The sequence below is a fragment of the Acanthochromis polyacanthus genome, chromosome 5, assembly GCF_021347895.1.
Source record: "Acanthochromis polyacanthus isolate Apoly-LR-REF ecotype Palm Island chromosome 5, KAUST_Apoly_ChrSc, whole genome shotgun sequence".
NCBI classification, from domain to species: domain Eukaryota; kingdom Metazoa; phylum Chordata; class Actinopteri; family Pomacentridae; genus Acanthochromis; species Acanthochromis polyacanthus.
The window spans coordinates 11,034,796-11,060,466 of record NC_067117.1 but is presented as its reverse complement, the minus strand read 5'-3'; the positions used below and the strand labels follow the sequence as shown (position 1 = coordinate 11,060,466).

At 40.2% G+C, this 25,671-nt stretch overlaps 1 protein-coding gene across 3 annotated transcripts in view; it reads right to left on the bottom strand.

The window, feature by feature from the left end:
- cacna2d2a (calcium channel, voltage-dependent, alpha 2/delta subunit 2a) overlaps positions 1–25,671 on the bottom strand; it is a 160,726-nt gene that overhangs the window by 39,191 nt on the left and 95,864 nt on the right. For all 3 annotated transcript variants that reach the window (XM_022207975.2, XM_022207976.2, XM_022207977.2), the window contains 3 exons: positions 21,883–22,021; positions 9,268–9,399; positions 8,982–9,039 (listed from right to left, as the gene is read on the bottom strand). In XM_022207975.2, the coding sequence (XP_022063667.1) occupies positions 8,982–9,039; positions 9,268–9,399; positions 21,883–22,021 (329 nt within the window). The remainder of the gene's footprint in view (positions 1–8,981; positions 9,040–9,267; positions 9,400–21,882; positions 22,022–25,671) is intronic.

Below are 25,671 nucleotides of genomic sequence, written 5' to 3'. Positions count from 1 at the left end.
CTATGGCCGTTCAGTCCATTCCCTAAAAGTTATGGTCAATATCTTACCACTGATACGGAACCACCAAAACTCTATTTGAATTTAGACGTCACTTTTGTGTTGCAAACCATTTATCAGCTCTTGTTCACTCTGAAAAGCTCATTACAGGAGACAAACTCATGTTAAACCTATTTATTCCTCCAAATTCCAGTTATTTACCCACATTACGTCTTAAATAAAACAAAACAAAATGAAAAATTCCAAATAGTAATGGCTACTGCCTATGCAACTGCCCCTGTTTGGTGGGTGGTAAACTGACCGAGTCCATACCATCATAACATGTTATAAAATGAAGCAAAAATTGTATTACAAAGTCCTTATAATTACTTGACCATCCATAAAACCTAAAAAAGCCATTTCTTAGAATTAGTACATTTAAATTTATTTCTTTTGTTTGTTTTTAAAATTTCTAATACTGTATAAACTTGAAATGCAACACTGTAGTGATGTTTTTCTGTTAATGTCACTGCTGTTCCCAGTTCCAGCTTCTCAAATGTTACAAATCGTCGCTATATTTTATTTATATTGTTGTACAATGAATGCATTTGTTTTTAGACTGACAGTCGGACAAAATAATCAATATTCCGACACTGCATCTGGGAACCTGTGATGAGCTTTTCGGCCTATTTTTTGATTATAGATTTCTTTTTAAATCATCCAAACTATAATTAATTTGGAAAATACTCATGAGGCAAAGCCCTTTAGCCACACGTAAGGTATTAGCTAATTGCAAATGGCATCCAATTGCTGAGGTTTAAGTGGTCAATGCTTTTATTTTTTTCATTTTGTGATACATTATTTAGCAAATAAATTAAAGGACCTCTTCATGACTTGTTCGCCCATAAAAGAAATACCAGAGAGCCATAATATAAATCATGCATGTCATGATATCAACATGTTCATACCATCACAAACAGGCATGTGACAATATGTAAAATAAAGATAAAGCCTGATGTGTGTGTGCATGCTGCAGACACGGGCTCTTTACACCGAGTGAGGAGAGACTAAAGCAGCAACATTCATGGCAGCCCCACCCTCACAGCCCACCACCGACACCCCCCACATGAATCTAAAAGATACGCATTATACAAGCAACGAACACAATGACATAGTCTGCATTGTGGTGATTGTGCTTCGCTCTTTTTTGTAGCAGTCTGGTAAAGGAGTCTCATTGGAATTCATGAAATAGTTTTTTCTTTTTCTTTTTTTTTCCCCATGCCACAGCGCTGTAAAATTAATACATTAACTGTGCCGGGGGGGCTAACTCTCTCTGGAGATTGTGTTTATGCACCCTGACCCATTCGACAAAGTGTTGTGCATTACATTTAAATTGGAGGAATTATCTCCTACGTGCATTTCAGAAAAATGCAATAGATACATGTAACATGATACATGGAGTGGTTTGGACTCCCCGGAAGAAGACATACTGTATCTCGGTCGGAACTTCACGGCTAAATGAGAGATAAACAAATAAATGTGCTTTATTGTGTTACAGTAACTGAGCAGAAATAGCTCACTGTATTGTTGGAGCTGCGTGTTTTGGACGTTTCCCTGTATTCTGGTGTGAACTGCGCTTATTGGCTGCTCTGCACAATGCTTTAATGTGCGTAATGAGTGGGGTGTATATACGGTACAGTCTGCATTGTGTGCAATCTTTGACATAATGTGATTTTTTTCCCCAGTGAGAGCTTTGACGTACATGCATCATGTACAGTAGGTGTAAGGAGGGCACCCATAGAATAATGGGAGAACTGTCATAACAGGGAGAGAGTGCTAGTGTTCGTTTGTGTGCCTGCTCCCATATGTGTGTGGATTTGTATTGTGCTGATGGGCTTATTATTTTATGGACTGCTGCTCTCTTAGTGCTCCTGTGGATGTGGCAGGCGAATAAAGATTGAATTAAGATAAAAATATAGGAGGACGGTGCCCAGAGAGCCTGCAGGAGAAAAGAGATGTTGTCTGCCGTTTATTTATTCCACTTTCTGTTGATTATTGGAAGTGCTGGTACCAAGATTTCCATATTTTCGGTCATGCCTAAGAACACACAAGATTTTATTTTGCCCAAATTTTCCACTCCTTTTCTTTCTGGATAAAAATATTGAATTAGTCATGCATATTACGCTACATCACTATCAGTCAGTAGTAGGCAAATATGACTGGGAGTCCGTTGCTTTTAGAGATGTAACAAACTGTTGTGCTGCACCTCTACATCTGAGCTCAAACCGAAATGTCTTCTTTTTTTCCACTGGCACTCTCCCGGTAAAACGCCTAAAGCCTCGCGGCACTTTCGGCAACAACAAAAACGCTGGCCTTTCTTTTGACTCAGACTCCAACTGAAGTGAGGTGCAGACAATGAAAGGACGAGGTGAAGCTCAAGGCTGCAGATATTGGGAACGGTGTTTTGGGGGCATCAGCTTCGAGGATTGACCAGCAGTCATAATATTTATAAAGAGGTTAGATTGACTTTTTGAAGAAATCAATATGTGATATAGCCTACATGCTGTTGTGAACCTGGGAGGTAATGGGATCTTTGCAACGCTTGGCTAACAGGACTCCATGCCTGTCTCTGGTTATTTCTCTCTTCACCCTTTCGCTTTTTCCCTCTCCTTTGCCTCACTTCACCCTCTGCTTCGCTACCCTTGATAACACGAACAGACATTATAATGGACAAATGTTAATAATTAATGTCAGAGCAATTGGAGACAATTAAGTGTGCTGACTGGACCATTAATTTTCCTGGGGCTGTTGGTAGGAGAGCAGAAGGGGAGAAAGCCCATCTGTAGAGGCAGGCAGAACTCAGATTTTTTTCTTTTTTTGCTCAGAGCACCACCTGGACCGCTCTGGCCAGGTCAGCCGCACCACTATCGATCGGCCCCAGTAAAATTACAGCTCTATTATTCTACCAACTGGCCAGGAATCCTGGCTGCTACATCCAGGCTGTGTACAATTCACACCTGAGACTGTGGGACTCTTCTTAGAGCAGCGCAAATGTTACTGAAGTATGTTCCTGCGATTAGATCTGTGTATTCCACTTGCTTTACTGGTATTTGTGAAGCTGTAGTATCTATCTGGCATATCAGCTCGTGCAATCTGATGTATCTGTGAGTTTGTGGGAGGAAAAGATCTGTTAGGTATGTGGCAGGATTTGGGAGATAGTGTGTGTTTGCCTGTTTTACACTACTTACTGTGTGTGTGTAAAGTAATTTTTCCTAAAAAAAATAAAGAAAACATTGCTTTAGTCATAATTATAATCACGTTTGAATTGCTCTCATTTTATTATTCAGTCAGGTGTGAGTTTTTGGCACCGATGGCTGTGTTGTTGCAATCAATTTGATCAGTGCAACGTCTGTGTTTTGTGCCATTTGTGAGGAAGCGATTAGCTATTCTTTTTGTATCATGGGATGAGTGCAAAACTGCATGTGTGGAGCCGATTGTAAGTCATCAGGAGTTGACATAACATGAAAGGAAAGTAACGTTTAGTGGCTGTTGTTGCCACCGCTGCCAAGCTAGTTTCCACTTTTTTGAGTAGCAGCTTATTGATTTATACAAATGCAAACTAAATGACAAAACAGGTGCTCCCACAGAACGAAGGGTTTTAAGAGGTAGACTTAATCTTGGCTATGTGATTGCTAAAAAAAAAGAGAGGGGAAAATATAATAAATAAAAACAGATATGATAAGAAAATAGATTCAATCGTCTGAGGTTTTGCTGACATAGTCCTACTTGGTGTGGTATTACCAGTGAGTTATCACAGTTCATGGTAGCACATTTCAGATATAAAGATTGCTTATTATATTTGCTACTATGTGATTTATTGTGATTTGATACTATGAACTAACTTTTAGCATTCACCATGGCGTAAGTGGTGGAGCAGGTTGCCCACTAATCGCAAGGTGGGCAGTTCTCGGGCAAACACTGAACTCCAAGTTGTTTCCAACATCAAGTGAGCGCTTTGCATGGCAGCTTTGGCACCACTAACGTGATGTGAACATTGTAAAACGCTTCGTAGAATCTAGCTAAAGTTATACACACGTGGACAAAATTGTTGGTACCCCTCAGTTAAAGAAGGAAAAACCCACAATTCTCACTGAAATCACTTGAAACTCACAAAAGTAACAATAAATAAAAATTTATTGAAAATTAAATAATCAAAATCAGCCATCACTTTTGAATTGTTGATTAACATAATTATTTAAAAAAACAAACTAATGAAACAGGCCTGGACAAAAATGATGGTACCCATAACTTAATATTTTGTTGCACAACCTTTTGAGGCAATCACTGCAATTAAACGATTTCTGTATTTGTCAATGAGCGTTCTGCAGCTGTCAACAGGTATTTTGGCCCACTCCTCATGAGCAAACAGCTCCAGTTGTCTCAGGTTTGATGGGTGTCTTCTCCAAATGGCATGTTTCAGCTCCTTCCACATATGTTCAATGGGATTCAGATCTGGGCTCATAGAAGGCCACTTTAGAATAGTCCAACGCTTTTCTCTCAGCCATTCTTGGGTGTTTTTGGCTGTGTGTTTTGGATCGTTGTCCTGTTGGAAGACCCATGACCTGCGACTGAGACCAAGCTTTCTGACACTAGGCAGCACATTTCTCTCCAGAATGCCTTGATAGTCTTCAGATTTCATCGTACCTTGCACACTTTCAAGACACCCTGTGCCAGATGCAGCAAAGCAGCCCCAAAACATTACTGAGCCTCCTCCATGTTTCACCGTAGGGACAGTGTTCTTTTCTTCGTATGCTTGGTTTTTGAGTCTATGAACATAGAGCTGATGTGCCTTACCAAAAAGCTCCAGTTTGGTCTCATCTGTCCAAAGGACATTCTCCCAGAAGCTTTGTGGCTTGTCAACATGCATTTTTGCAAATTCCAGTCTCGCTTTTTTATGAGTTTTTTTCAGCAGTGGTGTCCTCCTTGGTCGTCTCCCATGAAGTCCACTTTGGCTCAAACAACGACGAATGGTGCGATCTGACACTGATGTACCTTGGCCTTGGAGTTCACCTTTAATTTCTTTGGAGGTTGCTCTGGGCTCTTTGGATACAATTCCAACGATCCGTCTCTTCAATTTGTCATCAATTTTCCTCTTGCGGCCACGTCCAGGGAGGTTGGCTACTGTCCCGTGGGTCTTGAACTTCTGAATAATATGAGCCACTGTTGTCACAGGAACTTCAAGCTGTTTAGAGATGGTCTTATAGCCTTTACCTTTAAGATGTTTGCCTATAATTTTTTTTCGGATGTCCTGGGACAATTCTCTCCTTCGCTTTCTGTTGTCCATGTTCAGTGTGGTACACACCTTTTCACCAAACAGCAGGGTGACTACTTGTCTCCCTTTAAATAGGCAGACTGACTGATTATGAGTTTGGAAACACCTGTGATGTCAATTAAATGACACACCTGAGTTAATCATGTCACTCTGGTCAAATAGTTCTCAATCTTTTATAGAGGTACCATCATTTTTGTCCAGGCCTGTTTCATTAGTTTGTTTTTTTAAAAAATTATGTTAATCAACAATTCAAAAGTAATGGCTGTTTTTGATTATTTAATTTTCAATAAATTTTTATTTATTGTTACTTTTGTGAGTTTCAAGTGATTTCAGTGAGAATTGTGGGTTTTTCCTTCTTTAACTGAGGGGTACCAACAATTTTGTCCACGTGTGTAGCTTTATCCTTCATGTGTCACTTGTGGCCACATCTGTCATTTCTCAGCAAAAGTCAACCAACTACATGTGGGCATACAGTAGAATAGCATCTTAAATCCACATTGATGGGACTAAACAGGCTTTTACCACTAAATTTGACAGTGCCGCCGCTACAGCACACACAGACATCAACATATTAGGCACTGCTTCTATAAACAGTCTGAACAGTTGCAATCGCTTTTAAAAAGATTAGCAATCTTCTGCATTAACTGCAGTATAATTCCACATTATATTTCCATAAACAAAAACTGAGGAATCAGATTTCGACTTTAATGCCACCTGGATGCATACATAGTGCTCATGTTGGTACCTGTGCTCCCTGTGGAAATGCTCGTGTTGGTATTTGTGCTACTGTCCCCGTGACGGATACTGCTATCTAGTGCTGTCACATAAGCACACATGACGGGCTTACCTAACCCCAGCAGACTGTTTTTGTAAAGTGCGTGATTGGCCGACCTCTCCAGTGAACGTCAGCAGAGGAGACAGCATGTTAGACTATAATCACACAAGTCTGACCTGACATATCATGACACTCCCTGCCACGGCCCGCCACTCAGCACGGCTGGGCACAAGTTGCTAAGCAACAGGCTACAGGGATGTCTAAGGCTCCAACATGAGGAAAAGCTCAACAGAAATGACAGTGACAAACATGGAGGACCAGGGGGGTGACAAGGTGTTCCTCTGTGCAAAAATACACCTCTTCCTCTGTCTAACCTTGTCACACATGCTGCCGCCGCTCAGCAGCCCCCCCCCCCCTCATCTTTTTCATCGCTTGTTCCTCTCCGTCTCTGGGAAGAGTCCTCCAGTCCCAACATGTGTAAGGGAATTAAACTCGGATGTAGTTCGGCTATTGCGCTGACAGATCAGGGACAGGATCATTGTTTTACCTCATCCTGCTGCACGCTGTCTTGTGCTTTCCAGCATTTTACATGTTTATTCTGTTGCCTAATGCGACAGTGCAGCACCAGGGAGATTTTAATCTGGTGATAACTTAATTAAACTGTCAGGGAACACCTTGTTAGTCTCATGGTTGTGTATACATTGAAGCGTGAGGTGATCATTTTGAATTTTTTCATTTAAAAAACCCTAAATGCACAGCATCTACATTCACTTTGTGGCAAGTCAAAACCTTCAGCTATTTCGCGGAATTTACAGTACGAGTTTTTATGTCTCTCTTATCTCACCGGGTACAGAACAACCAAAACTTTGAGGAAAATGTAAACTTTTTAATGTATTGTATTTTACATTTCCTATTATGTCCTTGTGTGTGTGGTATGGAATATAGAGGGATGTATTTTTGACTTCAGTTTTATTCAGTCTGGAGTATTTATTTCCTATATTTTCTTTTGGTCGAGGATGGCAGCGCTGTAATGCCTACGGATCAATAAATAAACCTGGACTGGATCTATAAACTTCACTTGCACAAGAAACAGTTACATTTCAGATTGTCAATATTGCATATTTGGTATCTTGAGCTTCATTCTAATCCGAGCACAGCTGAATTGCCCGTGTTTGTTTGGTCCCAGCCTTCATCGGCCAGCCCAGCCTGACCTCAAACAGCCACTCAGGCTGAGCTGGACGAAGACAGAGATGGAAAACGGGGTCAGGTCTAATCAACATTGCTGTCATGATTATGTCCAGTTCGCTCCGACCTGTAACCAGGCAACAGGCAGGGCAGCCACAAAGCCGATGTGACAATGGCAGGTAGATTGAAAGTCAGAGGGTGGACAGGAAGCTCTGGTGGGCGGGTGAGGCGGGTGTTTTTAGCCGCCACAGCCTAGTTCTGTCCATCCAGCCGCTCTGTACAGGTATCAGCTGCTGCAGATGCAAAGGTGGCTGCTCTAAACAAAGCATTAGCCTCTAGCTTGTTTTGTAAGACAGTGCTTTGTGCATTATTCTTACTGAGATAAATACAGGCCAGGGAAACATTTTGATCTCATTTCATTAAACAATATTCTGGGTTGTTTCTTCTTTTTTTTGGCTCCGGGCTGGAAGGAACACAGAAGGTCTATTAAAGAGAAACGACTGCAGAGGAATCCTAATACTGGCTGGATTTATGAGTTAAAGCCTTTCTTTTGTACACTAGCTATATTCACAGAGCCCTCTAATGTACAGACATGCGGCAAGTTATACCTTTTCATTGAGCAAAATGACCTCAAATTATTTTCAGTGTAACAGTAAAAGGCATATGCAGCGAACCGCCACAGGCTGTTACCTCTTTTATGAGACAGAAATTAGAATTTGAAAGAGTAAAACCTGTTTATAATATACTGTAGAGTGGTTCTAACCGCAGCATTAAAGTCTGAATTTATATAAATGTGGAAATCTTTCCTCAAACTCAACATTTTGATCTCACTTCTCGCTAAAGGTTTGCCCGAGCTTAGGTGTCTGAATATAATTAAAATAAAAAAGAAAGACCTTAAATATTCCAGCAGCTAGGGCACCAAAAATACAGTAAAATAATAAAAAATAGCCATCCCCTAAAAATGCAGTCATTTTCCATTTTACATAAAAAATACATGTTCTGTCCTTAACTTTATAGATTATAGAAGATTATGTGCATTTTTTGGGCTTTTCATTGTTTAACGAAGGATAATTACATCTGTAAGAAAAATAAAATTATAAGATGGATTGATGGAAGATAGATGAAAACACATTAATTCAACATTTTAGATGTGAAAACAAATTCATGTAAAGTTATAGAACCTTCATTTTTAGCATACTGTCATTTATTCTATCCAATTTCAGAAATAGATTTATAGTATTGACCTTAAATTCAACAATTTCTTCTATAAAATAAAAATATTTGTCAAACTATAATACATTTGCAAATCTTTTTATATCAAAAATGTTGTTAAACTGACATTTTATGGCTATTCACAGTTGCAAGGTTTTAAATGATTATACAGCTGATTTGTAAATCCTGTCTTTTTTAACAATTTTCTTGATATGTTGGTGTATTTTGTAATATTTAGCAAAAATGACGTAAAATGACAGATTTATTTGAAGTGCAGTGTCACAGGATGATACCAGCATCACCTCTACTGCCAAAATTTATATTCCTGAAGACTTAAAATGTGTCAGTTTCTGGAAAAACGCCACTGAATTACTGCTATGTTCAAAAATTAAAGGGGTAATGGTCTTTTTTCCGTTCTATTCATACAATGTCCAGCAGGCATTAACAGCGGCAGAACAAAAAACTTAAATGACTCTGTGGGCACAGGGTCACGACACTTACCATGGTCTTCTGCGGACATCGTACAGGTCAATCTTGTTGGGCGCCCTCCATGGAGTGGCTGGAGAGAGCAAGAAAATAAGTTATTGGCCGTGCAGTGCACTGTAGGATATTTCAGATCAGATTAGATGAAAGTAATCATAATTTCATTCTGTCTATCGAGTTACCAGTACAGCCATCTGATAAGAGATTGCCAATGTTCTGCAGCTGAGGATCCCTAGGGTCAATTTAGACTTTATCTTGCCGTGAGTTATAAGGCAGACTGTCGACTCGGCTCCCCGCGGCCTACCTGGGTAGTACCGTGTCACTCCTGTGGCACTGCCAAACACCTGCCAGCGCAAAGAGCTGTCGTCCCGACGGTTTTCAATGAAGACCCTCTCCAGCGCCTGGGTCCAGTTTAGTTCATTCAGGATGGTGGGGGCTTCAGAAAAACATACAGAGAAACACACAGGAAATAAGACTCATAATAGTAAGTTGGAGAATATTTTCACCCAGACTTTAATATCCACATGTATTCAAAAGGTTTTTTTTTTTGCAATTTCTGCTGCAAGGAGACACTTTACACCAAAGTATTTGGTAAACAAGGTCCTCCTGCAATGAGTGCAACTCTACTTCTGGTTATATAAAGTTGGAAAAAACGGAGAGGATTGCAAATCAGTTTCTGATTTTGTGCCACAGTCCCTCAAAGTAAAAAACTACAGGCAATGAAAATAGGTTTAATAATAGAATTTTTGTGCAATGCATTTTCTTGGCAACATTTTTTTTCCCCAATACTCAAAATAAACAAAGATACATTTTGTCATTAACTCATTAAAAAATAGAAAGAACAAGCTGTACATAACTATACACCACCATTCAAAAGCTTAGGGTCACTTAGAAATGTCCATATTTTTGAAAGCAAAACATTTTTTTTCAATGAAGAAAATATTAATCAGAAATCCAGTCTAGACATTGTTAATGTGGTAAATGACTATTCTAGCTGGAAATGGCTGATTTTTGATGCAATATCTCCATAGGGGTACAGAGGAACATTTCCAACAACCATCACTCCTGTGTTCTAATGCTACACTGTGTTAGCTAATGGTGTTGAAAGGCTCACTGATGATCAGAAAACCTTTGAGCAATTAAGTTTGCACGTGAATAAAAGTGTGGGTTCTCACGGAAAACATGAAATTGCCTGGGTGAATATAAACTTCTCACAAGTTTATAGTTTTCTTTATTTTCACGACTATTTACATTGCAGATTCTCACAGCTTTGTCGATTAACCACGACAAGGCACACCTGTGAAGTGAAAACCATTTCAGGTGACTACCTCATAAAGCTCACTGAAAGAATGCCGAGGGTTTGCAAAGCAGTAATCAAAGCAAAGTGCGGCTACTTTGAGGAATCATACATAAGTGTTTGTTTGCTACATAACTCCACATATATTGCTTCATAGTTTTGATGTCTTCAGTATGTACGTACAAAGTAGTAAAAAAAATAAAGAAAAAACATTCAATGAGATGGTGTGTCCAAACCTTTGACTGGTAGTGTGTGTGTGTAGTGCACCCTAAATGTTAAACATAACACCAGGTTTTATTCTGTCACTAATCCAAAGGTCGACTCTCTTTGGAGAACAACCTTGCCTGTGCCAGCAGAAGTAAGCTAGCCACATAAGAATGGATGTATGCAGGCAGCTTGGCCGGTGGTCGCCGTCTGAGCTGGCATTAGTCCAATCTGTAGGATCTCTGCCGAGTGCAGAGGAGGAATCAGATGATCTTGGAAGAGGTCATACAGTCACTTGTGACAGATTATGTCACTTGAAGCACACAGAGAAAAAAGCCACTGCTGAATTTTTGATCGCAGAGGAATATAAACTATTTCCACAAATGTCAATGAGTGGGTGTGCTCGAGGATTTGTAGATGCTTGGTTATTTTGCTTGCAAGTGCATCAATGTGTGCATTTTTCAAGTTAAAAAACAAAGTCACAGACATTTTACGTGTCAGTGGTGAATGAATTTATAGTTACTGAAAGAAGCATTCAGCAACTAGTCAACAATAAGTGGAATAACATGTTGTAGGTGGTGGAACAACACCAGCATCTGTGTGTCTTTTTTTCTCAGCTTCACTCTGCTGTAATCCATATTGCACTGTATTTCCTCTGTCCTAGTTCATCTTCCACTTGTGATTGAAACTATTCTTTCTGTTCTTACACATCCTTACAATGTGAAACAATAAGCATGCAGACTGACACACACACACACACACACACACACACACACACACACACACACACACACACACACACACACACACACACACACACACACACACACACACACACACACACACACACACAAACTAAAAATGCTTCTAGTCTGTGTTTAATAGCTAAGCTGAAGTCAGAAGATGGGGAGTGCAATCAGAGGTTTAATAGCCACCTGATTAAAGAGGAAACAAGACGAGGCGCTGAGCTGAGGAGAACTTCACTCGCTTCTCTGATTTAATTACTCAGCCAACCAAAGCTAGATAAGCCTCTAAACCGACAAGTCCAGCTTTTCTCAACCCCTCGTTTGAATTTCACACAAATAAACGATCATTATCCACTTTTCCCATGCTTTTCAATTACTGCTCAGTCTTTGACAAGCTGTCAGTTTAGAGGTAAGAAACATGACACTAACCTCCCCCCCCATCTTCTGCTCACCTCCTTTACAGTGAGCTGCAAGATTCTGAATAATCACAATTACACAACACTACCTAAAAACATAATTTTGCTTAGCTGTTTTCACCTGAAAGTTCCCTTCCACATTGTCAAAGTCTTTCAAAAATTGTATCCAATCAAAAGCATTATTACTCTCTTGCATCCTGTAGAACAAATGCATGCAAACACACACACACACACACAACTTGAATAGCAGCACTAAACAGAGTCTGGAGGATAGGAGTATATGAAAGCCAAATTGTTGCCATCGCCAAGGGGAGCTCCTCGACATGTTTTCCCTCAAAATTCACAGACATAAACACAAAGGAAGAATGGAGGAGGATAGAAGCAGCCCTACAAATGGGCATAAACATGAAAACCCATTTGGGGAGGGGGTGATTGATGGAAAGAAACACAGAAATTAACACGAGTGAGTGGCTGCTTTCACAGCAAGGAAAAAGGCAATTTTTCGCCCATGAGGCCAGAGGAGAGAAAGAAACAAAAACACAGACACATAGAAAATAAACCACATTTTAAACTGCTAAATTGAAAATGACAGAATCTAAGACATGATTCAGGTCAAAGAACTGATTACTCAGTGTGTTGTTGTAGTATGTAACAAATGTCAAATCACCCTTTTTTCTTTTTTATTTTCAGAAAAGCTAGGCCTTCATCATCATCGCAGGAGAATATAATTTATAACCTAGTAGAAGACAATACTTTCTAAATCATCTAATGTTTTGCCAGCTTTTTGTTCTGTGGTTTATTTGAAGATTCACTGGTGAAGGATACATGCCAGTTTCTGCTGCAAAATTAATTGCATACCAGCAGATTTAGAAAGTAAAAGAGCTTTATGTTCCATCTCTCATAACACGGTGTTTACATTTGCCAAGAGTCCAGATGGTATGAAGAACCAGAAACACTGAACTGGAGAGAGAAATTAGTGAGACTCTTAGCATCTCTGACATTTCCATCATGAATTTTTAAACCTGCTGCAACCACTTCCATGACTCTGAAGCCTTTCAGCGAGACCAGTGGCTGCATTTTACTGATGTTTGTGTTGGAGATTATCGGGGAACCAAACCTCGCTTTTCAATTTCATCTGGGCCGCGCAATACTCCGTGGTCAAAGAGCCATCTGATTAATGCGTAAAAAGTATTATCCTTTAAGCATGAGCTATCACAGCAGGTTGCCGCAGCCTGTGTACTGTGAAGTCCTGGGCACTCTTATCTGGAGAGGCGCTGGGTCTGTAATGATAGCTGTCCCAGACAGGCCAAGGGGAAAGAGACATTCAATGACCCCTGTTTCAAACTAGCACCATCTCAGCTACCCTGACAAACATCAAGGTATTAACCAATGTGTGGCTATGTAAGAAGGATTAACATACACACATATAAACTTAACTGAGCTAATTCTGCAGCTGGGATGTGACTGTATGCATCTTCGTTCACATTTCGGTCAAGTCTGGGTCTTTCATTGAAGGCTGCTAAGAGACAGATCGGTGAGTATTCACGCTGCCAGATGAAACTAAACCACTCATATGTGAGCCACCTCTACTGTCAAGCCAGTTCTGCAAATACACACACACACACCTTCAGGTGATCTCTGCAGAAAAACAGGCACATCAGAGATAAGAAAACCCAGCAAAGCTAATTCTCTTTGATTTATTAGGCTAGGATATGCTGTGACTTCTCTGGACAGTTGATAAAAAGACAAATTTCCCCTGGGGGAGGGGCGGCGGCGGTGGGGGGGAAATATGCTCACACATGCAGTCAGAGCCTATAGCGCTGTGTTGGGCTCATCTTTCACATGAAATGCGCCTCTCTCTGATATCTTTAACAGGTAATTCATCAGCGTGCCGCTCCCCTGACATTTAGAGCACCCTTGGCTTTGCCCCTTTATGGAGCAAGACTGCACACCAAGTAGGGAAACAATTATGAGTGGGATTTATGGAGCATCTCTGTGTGAAATCATCCCTCAACTCCCCCCAACCGCCACCGCCGCCCCTATCCCATGACACCATCCCCCCCACCAGGCCCACGCACACACATTATTCACCCTGATGTGCCCGAGATAAAGAGCCATCCAAACCGATCTGCGCCTTATGCCCCGTATTAATCCAACATTATAGAAATGAGTGCGTGCCTTTACTGTACACACACAGCAAGAAAAAAAAAAAGGCACAATGGTGTGTAATCTATCATGATGGAACTCAAGTGGTCCCTCATAAGAAATCCATAACGGTAATGGAGCTAAACCTATTAGCCGAGTCCCTTTGAAGACTCATAGCCATTAACGCTGTCATCGCTGTAAAGCGTTTACATATTCTATGTTTTAAACAGAGTGACTTGCTGGTGGTGTAGATCAGTCCTGCTTACTTTGACATACAGGTGACAGTGCTCACGTAGACAGGCTGGGTAACACGAGGACATGTAGGCCTGCAGCTCGCTTTGAACTTTAGTATGTTAAACCACAGACACCCACACCCCACCAGCAGAGGAAAGGCATGCAAAAATTGCACCACTTATATGACAAGAAGCTGGGAAAAAAAGACTCTCCAGGCAGTCATTTAACTGTTCATCAGACATATACCATCTCCTTTGAAAACTTAACCAAATCTATATTTAAAAGTGTGATATTTCGTCAACATATCTTATTTCAAAATTCACCAAAAATCAAATCTGTATTTCTGACTGGATTTTGTAAAAAGCTAAAAATTCTGAGCGTCCTGATGCAGCCATTAAGCCATTAGTGTTTTAGCTGCAACCAACAGTCATGTAACAGAAATTCAGGGACTTTTTAGCTAAAATGGATTGAACTGTAGCCTGTGTTTAAGTAGAGCAAGTAGGAAGTACAGGAGGTTAAAGATTAAAGCTATAAAATATCCATATTGTTTAGAGTCACTAGCTTTTTTCCGGACTGGTAACACCTGGGTGCGTTTGTAACAATAAAATATTTCAAATTCAACCGTCATTCATGACGGTTCCTGACATTATCACGTTGTCTTACTGTACAGAAGATATTCCTGAGTTATCATATTGCTGTGAGAAATGACAGCAAGTAAAAATGTGACAACAGTCAAAACTGCTTGGGGTTCAAAGGAGACATATTTTATTAAACTATAACATTAATTTGAGTTAGTATAGTTGTTTTTTAAGCACTGCATTGTTAAGGTAATCCATTAAACAAGAAGCGGTATTGACAGGGCCAATTAATCTCAAAAAAACATTTTTCATTTATTCTTGTGGTACTCAGCTATGGAAACTGTTGAACAGGTTTATTCTAATTCTTCCAGATTTTAATAGAGGTATTTTTTTTTTTTGCTTCCAGCCCAAAACAGCTAACTTGGTCTAGTGACATTTACAAAATTCAGAAGCATGTCCTGGTAAATGCTGGATGATTTCAGGACCTCACTGTGAGCGAATACAACTAAACATACAGCAAATGAGAGAATACGTTTTGGGATGAAAACAAGCAGCTTGATAAACCAACAGCTTCCCACATAGTTCAAAGCCATCCCAAACCAGCATCACTGATTCTGCTGCATGTGGCTCCTTCCTCTGTTTGCTCCTATGTTGTCAACCCGATTCATCCTCCATCTCTCGCTCTTCCGTCCTGCTTCCTTTCCGTCTCTCCTTTTTTGTCTTCAGGCTGATTTTGTGGCCTGGCGGAGTGCTAAAGAGCCTGAACCTTAAACCTTTCATCCTGCAGAGGAAGCAGCAGCAAGAGGAACTGGCAGCATCTCACACATCCACACAAGCCAGAACAATGTCTAAGCCTTCGCAGACAAAAAATGTGTCTTTTTATACAGCAGAAAAATAGACATTGAGAGGATACTCAACAAGCTCATATGTATTCTTTACAAAACAGCCTCCAACAATTTGAAACTGAAAAAGGAGAACTAATTATGATTCTAATTGTGAGAAGAGTCCGAATACGTTCACTTAGAAATAGCATTTGAGTGTATTTGTCACTGAAGACCCCAGTTTTGCTAAATAGCAATCTCAGACTGTGAAGGCCGGGAGACAAAAGGACATTTCTCTAAGGGAGGATGATTATTCAATATACAGAATAAGACAGAACAGAGAGATTTCACCATACCTCCTGAGTGCTCCTCCAAATACTTTTTCTAATTAAAGAAGAGCAGTAAATAACAAACACATGAAATGTAATTTGTGAGCCTGGTGGTGAGTGAAGAGGAGTTTGCTGTGCCGACTGTTCTAATTAGTGTGCGGGTAAATGATAGTGCCCCTTCACTGGGCACACACTATAGGGGTTGGATGGGTGAGGGGCAGAGAAAGAGAGAAAGATGGAGTCTGTAAAGTCGAGAATGAAAAAAAGTACAGAGAAAAAACAGCCAAAAAAAAAAAAACAGCCGCAGTGTTTATAACGTCTTTCTTCTCTTTTGGTTTAACTTTAAATCCCTTTCTCTTTTTTCCACTTTCTCTCTCTCCTCCTTTTTTTTTTTTTTAACAAATCACTTTTGCTTTTTTCCACACATTTAAATCTGGTTTGATGTTGAGAGGGGCTGAGTTGATCTCCAGCGTGGCGTGAGTTGCTTGACAGGGAAGCTTCCTCTGCTGGAAGGAACCTGGGGCGTGCGAAACGAATACCGACTGCATGTACTATACGCGCACAAACACACACACACACACACACACACTCACTGACAAAGATGACATTCTACATTTAGCTGAGGCAAATCTCAAGATTTGTAGCGTATTACTTTAAGACGACAAATGTACCATTTTATTATAGAAATCTAGGGCAAAAGCACTCGGTAAAGAGGGCACATTCACTAATTGGAGCCCAAGCATATAATACGACTTAATAACAAAGCATAATTCTCATTCCTGTCATTATTATTTTCTTCTCCTTTTGTGAACAGACCCGAGCCTGCCTATCAAAGTCGCCTTTGTCCCTCCAGTAGCAGGCGAACTGACTCTCCAGTTCCATTTGAAACAAGGTGAGATACATCAGATGCGGTTTCACTCAAGTGAAACCTGGCAGATGCAAATCTTTCTCTCCTTTTCAAATCTCAAACAACACTGCGTTGACTCTGTATCTGCTGTATCTGTTGCACTCAGTATTCCACTGCGCATTACATACACTCTGTGCAATTTGCTCTTTACAGAGGTGAACTGGATGACTTTTTTTGCCCAGAGCTTCCCAGAGGGGATAGAACCACAGACCAGAGAGCGCTGCAGCAAAATGGGAGCTAACTTTCAAAGGGCAGAGAGAACAAGCTTGTTGCTCGTTTAGGCAGTGATTTGGGGATTTTATTTTCTCACTAGTTAAAGTCTGAGCATTTATTGAATGCTTTAGCCTATTGCCTAGTCTACACACTATTTATACCTGACATTACTGCTGACCACTCTCCAAAGCATAAATTTCCCCTTTACTGAATTCCTCAGTTCAGACGGGTACTTCACAATGGTAAATGTGATATATATATATATATATATATATATACCAAGCAGCCACAACATTAAACCACCTGCCTAATACTGTGCTGGTTCCCATCATGTCATCATAACAACTGTGACTCATTGGGCCATGTCAGAGCAACCTGTGGTGTCAGACAAAGGGAGGTGGGGATCCTTCGGGTCCTGTGGATCTGTGCACCGGGTCTGTTCTGGCACATCTCCTGGATGCTCGATTGGATTGGGATCTGGGGAGTTTGGAGGTCAAATTGATGCCTTGGGCTCCTTCTTGTGCTCCTCGAGTTGTTCCTGAGCACTTTTTGTCATGTAACGGGGCACACTGATTGCTTTTCAAGGTTGATGGCAGTGGAGAGTGCAGTTGCCATGGGAGTATGTGTTTGGCCTGCAACAATGTTCAGGTAGGTGGTGTGTGTAAAGGAACATCCACATGAATGTCACGATCCATGGTTTAACAGCAGAACATTGCTTTATAGTTACAGGGTTAATGTTATTCACTTCAACTGTTTTAATGTGGTGGCTGATTGCTGTACATTGCTGTGACGTGTTCACTCATCAACCCAGTCAGCTGTTTGGTCAAAAAGCTAAAACAAACACACTGTATGCTACCTGTCCAGCACCACATGTGAATCACACACATTTAGCAACTAATTTGTTGAACAAACTGAAGCATTTAGCAGCTAAACATCCAGATATTTCTTTTAGCAATTGAGAAATACCAAATAGCAACGCAATATTGTGCATAACTGCTGGATGTGAAAATAACCAGAAGGTTAGTAGCTAGCAAGGTTAAAAAGGTCAGTGCTGCGTGAACAGATTTTTCCTGCATCCTTGATTTCACTCACAAGTTGGAGTCGTGGAAGCCAATGGTTGTATAAATGGCATAGCTCTTAGATAGTAGGCTATACTTTGGAAAATGATGGTCAAATGTAAGACAAATGAGTAAGGGGTGGTAATGATGGTTGTGGCATGTGGTTGTGTGTGGCGGATAGGATGGGTGGGTGGGTTAATTGCCCCATGCAAAACATTTAAGCTCTGCTCTTTCATCTGCGCACACAGTTAGCCAGTCGTAGTCGTTCCTTTCTGATAACCAAGTTTCTCACTGTGCCCGACTACAATAGCAAACTGACAACATGACGTTAGGCTGCTGGAAAAGAAGCTGCATGCAGCGGATTTAAACTTCAAATTTAATGAAAGGACTTCCCACATTCAATGGTGGCTTCCTTTATTCCCTGCTGGGAACAGCGCCTGCTTATTCTCACACAAACACAAATGTATTTCTACACTGTACACTTTACACACATTATTATTACCTTTTTTTTTCAAAAAAAAGAGAAAAAGGTTGATTCACAACCTTCTGTATTTTCAACATGATATAATGGATATGCAACTCTAGAATGACCCAATCTGGCTTAGTATGGTCTGTCTGCAAGCAGGAACACGGTCCAATTACCAGCTGGACTCCACTGAATCTACAAAATAGTCGCCAAAGAACAATTTATGTATTCCCCCACTTATTTTTTAGTGATTATTTTACAGATTATATTCTCAGAGCCATTCCTCTACGGTTATTTAGCAAATCCCTGCCTGCTCCTCACCATTTCTGTAATATTCACTGGGAGAATAAAACCTGTCGCTCCATGGACAACACCACCCACATCAATTTATTCCTCTGTGGCCGTGTTGTGATGTCCATTTTGTAATAAGCAATGATAATTAGAAGAAAACTGTATGAATGTTTGACCTAAGCTAATTAGAAAGTTTGCAGACTTGGCAGCAGGAATCAGCAGTGGGATAATGAATCATAAAATGGTTCATTACTGCGCTCAGGGAACACTCTCAATCTCAATAAACGGACATGGGGCCTAGCAGACAAATCAAACCAAGGCGCATACGTCGCCTCATTTAGCTGCTGAAAGGATCACAATATTAAAAAAAAAGAAAGAAAATGCTTTTTTTTGCACCAAATGGTTTCTATTATTAAAACGTCTCTTCTCCTTCCCTCTCCTCTCACCCCTTTTCTTTCTATCTGTCCTTCTATCTGAGCCTCTCTCAGTCCATCTCCAAGCACGCCCATTTTGATGTGACTGACAATTCAAGCTGCCATTTTCTTGATAAGAGTCAATTGAATAAGTGCGGTAACAATGTGTACAAATCAAAGCATGCTACTTCAGCTACACAGAACGCATGAGCTACCAGGCAGCACAGACTCTCACATCAACTGTTGAACATTATGCTGTACTTTGCACTGTGCAAAATTCTTCCCACAGTTTTCTTTTCTCTGCCTTCCCTCTGGCCTCCCCCAGAGGAGCGAGCGCTGAATCTACCCACTCACGCTGCTTCTCTTGTGCTAATCCTAAACCCACAGATATGCTGTAGATCCAGACCTCTCCAGACCCAGAGGACAACAATTCGCCCACATTAGTTTCCTCAGACATCCTCTCCAAGGCACCCTGCAGGCTCCCACTGGTGGGACCAGAGCAGAGCCTGACATACAGATAATTATCGACTTCTACCATCTCTCTAAGACATGCACGGCTCCCCCAGCATGCACTTGATGTAAAACCCTGTCGGCAAAGTTGGTTAAAAGAAGACTCCACCAATTCTGTACTCTTACTACGATAATTCTCAGACATGCATTTTATAATTTCAGTTAAAAAAAAGCAGCAAAAATGCCACAGCAGTGATGTAGCCGATCAGATTTAGCAAAGCGCCCCCTAGAGCCGCAAGATGCTCACACAGCTTTACCGTACATGTGCAGTTGTATTTCCCAAGAGCTATAAACAAGTAAAAAAATGTAAAAAAGAAAAAAGATGGAGTTTCCCTTTAATCCTCTGAACCCCAAAACCTGCCTGCATGTTTGAAAATTGTGTTATTTTTTACCAATCCCCAATATTTCACCATTTTTCATAGCTACAAACCCTAAAGACAGATTTTCACCTTGGAATGCTCCTTTGCGAGATGTTTCATTGGAAAATTTGGACATTTTGACATGCACTTAATCAAAATCACTTAATCACAAAAAATAACAACCAAAAAAACATTTGTACTAACCAGATTCTATGAAAAAATTAAAATTCTGCACCCCTTCACACAACCGTGAAGCAATTACTGATACAGTTCTGATCAACAGTCTGTGATAAAAATTCAGGGACTTTTTGGCTGAAGTGCAGGCTGTCTGTAAACACAGGAGTACGGAAACAAAACAAAAATGGAAATATGAAATCATCTGTGCTACGTAGAGTCACCGACAACACCTGTTGACACTCAAAAATGTTGCACATGCTGATTTTGGGATTTATTCCATTTTTGCAATATAAAAGCCAAAAAAATTTGAATTTGTATTTTTCTTATTGTGTGATTTGTGGCAATACAACTTTATTATACAGAAGACATTTTATTACCTTTTTTTAATCTTGCCATGATTGTGCCGCTTCCATAGAGGGGCAGAATTTCATGTTGCAGTGAAAAATGATCCCACAGTGAGTAAAAAAGTGGCGAGAGCAAAAGTTGCCCAGAAACTGCTTGGAGTTCAAAGTTTCAACATCATGTAGACTTAGCTATACATTCAAGATTCATTGACTGACACGTCTTGCATATCCAGTTGTACCTGAGAAATTTGGTTCGGTCACAAAACATCTTTAAGAATTACTGTAAATTTGTGCAGCAACATGTCTTTCCACTATTTATTTATGGACGACAACTAAACCACAACACACATGTTCATAATGAATTTGGCACAAAATCTGCAGCTGGCAATCTCAGCACAGCAGACCGCGCAGTGGGAGCTAACTAAACAACATCAATAGTAAACATTTCCCACACAACAGAAGAGAAAAAAATAAATAAATTCCATGCACCGTACCGCTCGACTCCTCTAGACTCCACCCGGCTCAATCAAGAGGCCTTTATTCTCTGACTCGTATCTTCAGACGAGGGAACCAGAGCTGCCACAAAATGGCTCTGGGAACAATACGCAGGCCTGATTGCTCTATTGTGAGTTCGCTATGGCCTTTGACATCTCTCCCTGAACCACGAGTGTCTAATTCTGACAAGATTTGTCTGGAGACACAGCTGGGGGGCATTGTTACAGACAGGTGCCATACACTGCCTGTTTAACAAAGACGCCGAAGAGCTAGACAATAATGGAAAGCCAAAAAATAAAAAATAAAAAAATTCATGTGTGAAAATGGCTGCCTGTCTGCACATCTTTGGGTTTTTTTTTGAGTCTTTATAAAGAGGAAGGCAGAGATCATCTAAAAGGTTAGAGGTGGACAACAGAGGGAACATGCCAAGCGAAATCAGAGTCCCGGAAGGTACATGTGTTCCCTTTTGTCCATTTGGCAGCTGCAGACTAAGGAGGGTGTTATGTCCGCAGGGCAGCATGGTGCCAGGCAGGAAGGGCAGCGTCTGTGAGCAGGGGACACCATGCCCACGCAGGAGAAAAAATGAAAAGGAATACAGCACTGACCTGGTGCGAGACAGAGGCTGTCATCTAAAATCATGTTAGTGGGCTAAAGTACAGGCTGATATAAACGGGAGGGAGAACTGGAGTTAACATACTGAGAGAGGTCAAATCAAAAAAAAAGACGGCATCTATCCCTGATCCACTGCTGTGTCTGAAGGCTTTTTGGTCATCGGGATACACATAAAACTCCTGAGAGCCCCACAAGTCCTGCTACATGCATTCAGTATTAAAAATTCATGATCCTTTTCCCCACTTCCCCACAAGCGAGATGACCAACAGCACACATTCAAACACGGTAAGAAGTTGCGACTTACAGCCTTTGTATATGTCTGTAGGAATCTGGACCGCGCTGGAAGAGTAGTTGACCTTGTTTTTGAAATTGGGATCATCCACGAACTCCAGCTCCAAAGAGGTTGAGGCTTCCAGCGGGTTTTCCTCTTCTCCATCCTCCGTCTGCGCATACACACACACACGCACACACAAACACAAATCTGAGTGAGAACACAAATAAAAACGGGTAGAGAATCAGGGGAAACATGCAAACATAGATCTGCATTCTGTCACCTCCCATTTTGTGGTTTTACAGAAGCCATCTGAGACTCCGGCACATTGAGCATGTTGTCTTTGTTTCTGACTCGCACATAAAGTCACATAAATTTTGGATAATGCTGAGCACAAAAATAGCAATTATTCTGCCTTTTGTTTGCCTTCAGACTTAGGTGTTTTGGTTCTCTTTGTCTCATCAGAGAACAACAGCAGGTATCGGATTGTCAAAGACACATATCACAGATTTACTGTTTAGTTTCTCACCTAAATGGATGATAGCATATTATATAATGGTCTGTTTCCTCTCTTTATGTCACCTGTGACCATTTAAACAAATAAAGAATTCAGTTATCAGTTTCTAATTTATAGTTTTTTGTCTTTTTCCTCCTGCTTTTTCAGTTTGGCCATGGCACACGATGACAAAACCTAACACAGACACTGCATTAGTGAAGTGTCACATCTCAAAAAGAGACGGAATATAAAAAAGAAAAAGTGACATTTAAGCCTTTTATCTTGATAAGTTATCAATGTAGTACAATCTGTGCCTGTTCCCACAGGATGAAGTGATTGTGGGATGTGAAAAAAATGGCAGCAAGATATAAATCCCTCTGTCTGACTCAGTTTATTAGCTTATTCTAGATCTGATATCTCACTAAAACCCTGTCAGATGCATCCTTTGAAAACAGGTAACACTTTAAGCATTCAAGTAACATTTAAAAAAAAGTAAATACAGAAGGTCGACTCATGGTTGAGTCTTTGTCGAGCAAGCACAATTTAATTAATGTGTGCTCATGCACTGAGCTCTTTGATACAGTGCCATACAGAAGTAGCCCTCAGCAAAGTCTGGCATCATGCTTCGATCATTCTTCCTTCATTAGTCATCCTTCATTAGACTTCATTCAGGGAATATTTGTAAAACAAAAATCAAGAGCAGAACATCTCTGATCATTCTCCATGCATTTAGACCTCTAAAAAGCAAAATTTGATGCTTCTGAATAAATAAATGAAAATCTTGAGTGCAGCAAATGCACATTTTTCATTTTGATGAAGCAGCATGGGTTAATTGGATCTGACGTGATAAAAACTGTTTGTTTTCTGAAGAAATTAAATCAAAACCCCATGTCCATGGCAGAAATTGATTGATGGGCACAGTTTAATTGACTATTAAAAGGCAATTACAAACTGTTGTGTGGGACGAGCCAGGAGATAGTTGTGCTGAAGCCCCAATGGAGGAAAACATATAAGAAGCAGAAACCAGCTCATGAGAACATTTCTACGGCTCAGGTGCTTTGACGGTACAACTTATGACCAGAGAGACGACTACACACACAGCTGACATTTAACATACAAATTATTACTGAAATACCAGCTGTCAGACAGTCGGTTCAATTTTTTTTTTTTTACATGTTTTAGCATCACAAATTGAATGTGCAGTCAAAGGTATTTAAAATTTAAACCAGACATTTGAGAGCATTTCACTCAAACTTTGGCAGAGGTTCAGAAATAAGTAAATAAGTGGTCAGAGACTGGTTAGAAAATATTTTTCTTGCATTTAAAAAACAGGAAAACACCAAGAAATGATAGCAATGGTGCATTTTTGTGTCAAAAAACAGTCGCAGTGTGTGAAGAAGTGAGAGGTTTAGAGGCAAGAGGTAGCGAAAGTGACATCCTGGCTTTATTTCATTGCTCCTTATTGACAGGAAGACTAGATATGATTTATTTTGATTCCTTTTAGACTGGGGCTCACGCTGAGCAAAGCCTGTTTGCCTGTTTTCTGTCTACATCTTTTGGACACGACCTGAAGTTGCAGTCTTTCAGCTCTGGGCTGCAAACTATTTACTTTCTCTGTTTTTATTCTTACTCATTATAAACTAAAACCTAAATTTTAAACAAGAAGATAATCACAATGGAAACCTGCTAATCTTAGCACTATGAACAACTTCTCTTGTTTTTATCTAACATGAATGTTCCATGTCTTAATCTAATAAAGTTTGAGAAAATACAGAAAGAATGAGGAGAAATCGATACTTTTCTGAGAAGGAGCAAATATAAGAACGAGCTACAATGAAAGTAAAACACACAAAAGCTGTGAAAGGCATTGCTGACTAAGAACTCTCATTAAAATGCTACATCAGTAGTGCTTTCTTTTCATTTTGCTGTCAGATGCACAGACCTTTGATCACAAAATCTGAGAAAGTAAGAACTGAATGAAGTATTTATTATCAAATCTGATAACCTTCAATGTCAGCTCAGCATTTTGTTGACACAGTGAATCTGAAAGAGTTTGAGATCTCACAGGTTGGCTGTCCAACAGCACAGAACCTGATTAGGTTGGAGATGCTGGCTTTTCTACAGCATTAACTGTGAGGTTGAGGTGTTTGTTTATCACTCAGTGTGACACTAATTCCGTCAATGTCGGGCATGGAGCTTTTCTTTTTCTTTTTTTTTTTTTTTCCAAAGAGCCCAATCATAATTAACTAAGGCAGTGTCTAATTAGGAACTGAATAAATCCACACAGGAAAGACTGATTGGTTCATTTTCTTCAACCATCCACCACCTGTTTTGCTCGATTCATTACCCAATTTGTTAATTTTATCTCCCGGTTCTAAAGGTTTAATTAAAGGCTGAAGAGGCCAGAGATGACATTTCAAGGCGTCTTTCATTCCAACCTTCAGCCAACCAGGGCTAACCTGGAACATGTCACTTATGACCCAGTGTTTGTGTGTGTGTGTGTGTGTGTGCGCGGGTGTGTGTGTGTGTTCTCTTTACATAGACCTTTAAACAAACATGGATTGCTTCCCTGAAATCATCACTACAACTGATGAATAGCTATTTGAAATATTGTATTGACATTTGCATTTCTATGCCACGCTCTTTTGACTTTAGATGTTTGATTGAATGTTACAATAATCAGACGTGTAATAATGTATTTTATATATCTGATGGTTGTCCTCGAGGTAAATTACCACCTAGGGACATGACTGACAAGATTTTTTGACCAGACAGATTAGTAATTACACACATAAGCGTTGCACAAAAAGCAAGATCATGCAGAGCATAAAAAACATTTACATTTTCACCCAGAATGCTTTGTCTGCTCTCTGCCAAAGAGCAGGTTATAATCTTTTATGAGGCAAATGGGGGTTGATCTTGTCTGTTTTTGCAAAAATACAGGTATTTAACACACAGCTAAAACTGGCCAAAGACTTGAAAATGATAATATTCAATTTGCAGACAGCATCACCATCCACAAACTCTGGATTCGAAAAAACCTGAGGGTCTAATTAATACAGGGAATAAGGCTGGTAGATAGCTGTACGAATTCAAAAGAGGCAAAAGACATGCTTTGGCACATGGGCGTTTTGACTTAAAATAAATGATCACATTGCACTGTTATATCAAGTGTTCAGTGACAAGAGGAGAAATTACCAGGGTGTAGAGTACAAGAGGGAAAAGAAGAGCCTGCCAATCACTTACCTGTCTGGAAACCCATTTCTTGTCTCATCTCTCTTATAGTTCAGGGTTTTACTCAGGAAGCACAGCTTACAGGGACAGGG